Source organism: Primulina huaijiensis, chromosome 3 (genome assembly GCF_012295235.1).
Source record: "Primulina huaijiensis isolate GDHJ02 chromosome 3, ASM1229523v2, whole genome shotgun sequence".
NCBI classification, from domain to species: domain Eukaryota; kingdom Viridiplantae; phylum Streptophyta; class Magnoliopsida; order Lamiales; family Gesneriaceae; genus Primulina; species Primulina huaijiensis.
In genome coordinates, this window is record NC_133308.1 from 22,340,149 (window position 1) to 22,344,177 (window position 4,029).

The 4,029-nt window shown below is 36.1% G+C and overlaps 2 protein-coding genes across 2 annotated transcripts; one reads left to right on the forward strand and one right to left on the reverse strand.

The window, feature by feature from the left end:
* The first annotated feature begins 6 nt into the window (after positions 1-6).
* Positions 7-1,099, forward strand: LOC140973775 (uncharacterized). The gene has a single exon (XM_073436838.1). The coding sequence runs from the start codon at positions 286-288 to the stop codon at positions 916-918; it is 633 nt and encodes a 210-aa protein (XP_073292939.1). The 5' UTR covers positions 7-285; the 3' UTR covers positions 919-1,099.
* Positions 1,100-1,420: 321 nt separating this feature from the next.
* On the reverse strand, positions 1,421-3,711 carry LOC140973774 (deSI-like protein At4g17486). Its single transcript, XM_073436836.1, has 4 exons — positions 3,311-3,711; positions 2,690-2,951; positions 2,065-2,132; positions 1,421-1,733 (listed from the first exon to the last, which is right to left on the reverse strand). The coding sequence occupies exons 1-4, from the start codon at positions 3,443-3,445 to the stop codon at positions 1,455-1,457; spliced, it is 744 nt and encodes a 247-aa protein (XP_073292937.1). The 5' UTR covers positions 3,446-3,711; the 3' UTR covers positions 1,421-1,454.
* Between the last annotated feature and the right edge of the window lie 318 nt (positions 3,712-4,029).

A 4,029-nucleotide genomic window follows, 5' to 3' on the forward strand; every position in this document is an offset into this window, starting at 1 on the left:
CCTGTTACTTCTTTTTGGGAATGTAGTGTGCGTAAAATGCGGTATCCCTTCAGACCTGAGTGGGTTTAGATATAAGTTCATATATTAGTACCTTAGTTCAAAAGTTTTTATTTTTTGGTTTTTCAAGCGTTGAATAACAAGTTTCAAAACAAAAGGGAAACACATATAGTTCGCCAGATAATGTATATATTATAGGGATGTTTGTGTTGGGAAATAATCAGGGAACTTAGAGTAATAAGTTGAGTACATAGGAAATTGTAGTATCAGAGTTCGGTGTGACGGGTTATGATGGAGTGTCCTAAGGTAGCAGTTGGTGTCAAGAAAGCCAAGAAGAAACAAGGGAAAGACGAATTTGATCGAATTAAGCAGGCCGAGAAGAAAAAGAGACGCTTGGAAAAGGCTTTGGCTACTTCTGCCGCCATACGTTTGGAACTTGAGAAAAAGAAGCAGAAGAAGAAAGAAGAGCAGGATAGGCTTGATGAAGAAGGTGCTGCAATAGCTGAAGCGGTTGCTCTACATGTCCTACTTGGTGAAGACTCAGATGATTCAAGAAGTTCAATCCTTGAGGATGAGGGGCGGAACTTGTGGAATCTTTCGATAAATGGTGGCAACTTCTTCGGGGGAAGACAATCATTTCTTCCTTATCACAATTTGTCCAAATATTCACTTGAAAATATTCATTTGGTTTCTGATGCTTGTAAAAATCGGGCTGTGTCCAATCATGGAGGAAATTCGGACTTGATGGTGCCACCTTATCCATCGGTAAGAGAATGTTACCCTAAATGGTTTGAAGAGGAATGTTGGGGCACTGTTGGTTTATCTGTGGACTATCTTGCTGCTCAGGCTGTTTCCTCCCTTAAAATAGCCGATGATGCGCGGGTAGACACTTATGTCTTCAACAAAATGGTCAGAGGGTGAATAAACAACCATTTTGAGAAGTGAGGCTGCAAATAGTTTTTGTTCTGAATAATGTGTTATGTATATATGTCCCTGAATTGAGCCGACTTTCTTTCGGATTTCAAACTGGTATTTCCAGACATGTTTCCAGCGTACGTTGGTCTTTGTTTGATTTTTACTTGAAGTTTTTGTAATGTTGTTATCTCCTTTGCATGGTTCCGTGCTTTCTTTACAGGTACAAATTGAACTTACAAGAATCATTTGCAGATGTATATCGTGTTAATTTGTTCAAGTCTTCGAACATACTTCGATTCATGTAAGAAAAAAAACTCCAAGATAATTTGTTCATCTCCACGATTGACCAGGCGATACCAAAAATGTAGACATCAATGTTGGTATTGAAGTTCATTCGTTAATTTCAGCACTTGGGAGAACGGTGGTGTACACAATGCATGTTTAACGTTGTACAACAATCCACAAGAACTATAACAAAGATACATTGAAAAAGTTTTTCGGTCTCCACGCCCAATGCGAAGGAGGCTAAAGGTAATGTGGTATCAGATATCATTTCGAGAGTTCGATCTTAAATGGTCTTCATGTCTCTGTCGCTGGTGGCTCACATCTTCATCCTGTTTTTCCTGTTCCAAACCACCTGTTGGTTTAGCACCAGATGACATAAGGTTCTTGAACCAGGCAGATTGGAATCTAGGACTTCCTCTGTTAGAATTATCGCCAGGGGAGTTTGGGGAGTTGATCTGATTGTTGGAAGCAACTCCTGCTAAAAACCGGTATGCCACCTTACTAGCAGTTGCAATTTCGGCTTTTGCTTGCCTAAACTGCAGCAATGGAAAACGAATGAGGTATAGAATCACAGCAGGTTCTTGACAGGTTAGAAGTTTTGGGCTTTTGCAAGCGTCTATATGCATTATATGTGTATGTGTATATATATATATATATCCTAAATTAAATGCTTATTACATAGAAACACGCATGTGTAGATTTAGAAAGAACAGAAGTAAAAAACAACTATACTTTCAGCATTAAGCATAAGTAACGATATACATTCTTGAAGATAAAGCGAAAATTACCATCAAATTTTCTGAATGTCCAAATGCTACAGGTGTATGATTATGATCAAAGGAACTACAAAGCGAAAGACAATCTTACTCGAGAGGCAGTGTTTCCAGCTATTTCTACAGCGGTATCCCCTGCATTTGCAAACCTGTTTACCCAACCTGTTGCAAAAACTAATAAGAACAGTGCTGTAGAAAACCAAGGAAAAAGATATGCATGTGTTCCTTCCAATTCATGATATAACCTAAAGAATAGTTAACACTTTACACATCTAAATTAAAATAATCTCAACTGAAATACTAAAGCCAGATAAGTGTTTTTAAGGTTTGATCATGAAAAATTAAGCTTAGCATCAATTTAACATGAACAGAGCTGATTTTTTGACTAAAACGGCTAAAATTGAATTTATTTTCATAACATCTGAAGTAGACAAGCCATGCGTAATGATTGTGCGAATAAACAGCAAGCTTGCCAAGTGAACTAAATTTCTTCGAAGTTACATTTTCTTCCAGTAGCAAAACACCTCAACTCCCATTAAAAGACATGAATGATTCATGTATCAATTCACTTTTTATGAATTATCCAAATAACAAGCAGAACCACATGTTTTCTTAGAGAAAACTGATTAATGAACCACAATCTCCAAGAGATACATGTGGCTAAACATTCTAAGTTACATTTTGTGAATGTGAGAGACGAGAAAAGGAACTGCAGTTACCTGGAAGCTTTGGCACGCCAAGTCTTTCACAAAGCACATCACAGAAATGATTGCAGTTTTTAGATAACAAATCATACGAGTATCCGGGCCACTCCCTACTGAGTTCTCTTAGGATCTGATTGACCTTAGAGATAGAGAATGCTGTCGCGCCAAGTTTAATGCTTTCACGAAATGTATACATAGGATTCTTTGTTGATGAACAGCTAAACACTCCAGTGCCATGTTCACAGAACCCGAATGACCATTCCTCATCACCATAAACCTATCAAGAAAACGAAAATTCAGATAAAATAGCGATCACGTGTCAGGTACGAGTGCATTCAATATCAAAAAAGGGAAAAAAAAATACTGCACCATATCAAGCTAGAAAACACAAGATGAACCAAAACAATCAGATATAATGTAAGATCCAGTTATGTGAAGCAGGTGAAGCGACCAACGAACAAAGAAACCAGAAATTTCAAATTTTAGGGCAAACTAAACTCACAATCCCCTAAAAGATAAACAAATGAAACCCACAAACCAAGGTGGAACACTGGATCTAACACAGAATATAGCCACATAAACAAGCAAACAAAGAACCAATTAAAAACATAAACAAATACACAGCGATTCAGAAACCTGAACAGCGCTGTGGAAGATGCCACCGAGCCCAATCCCATCTTTGAAAATCTTGTTGATCTGCATAATCGTATTGTTCGTTTTCTCATTCCCACTATTCGTCACGTCGTATATATTGAGAACCACCTCCATCATTCACAAAAATTCCAACCTTTCCGTCAAAATTTTCCACCCAAATCCCTCCAGAAAACACGCTTGCACACAACCTCGATTCGCTCTCTTTGTATGAGTATATGTATGATTTGAGCTGGAATTAACGGTTGAATACTGTAATGGTATGATTGAATTATTATTTTATACTCGTAAAGCAACAATTCAAATTGGGGAATCTCGGAATCAGTACAATGATTTTGAGCAGTGGGGATACATTTTCTTCGCAATCTAGAAATAAAAATAAAATTAGGTTCAATCATCAATTTAAAGCTTAAAAATATATTATTTCCTATTTAAAATATCATAAAGAAAACTTTTTTGGTTTATGAAATTCAATAAAATGGATCTTTTTTTTTTGGTAGTAAAACCAACAGAAATAATTTTCGAATATAATTTATTTTTTATGGATATTATATTTTACTAATTCTATTTTGTTTTGTGGCGAAAGTCTATTATCTTTTTTTTTTTAAATGAAAGTTTATTATTTCTTACCAGAAAAAAACTCAGCAACTTGTAATCTTGGGTATTTTTTGTTTACATAATACAAAATAATTATATAAAAAAAA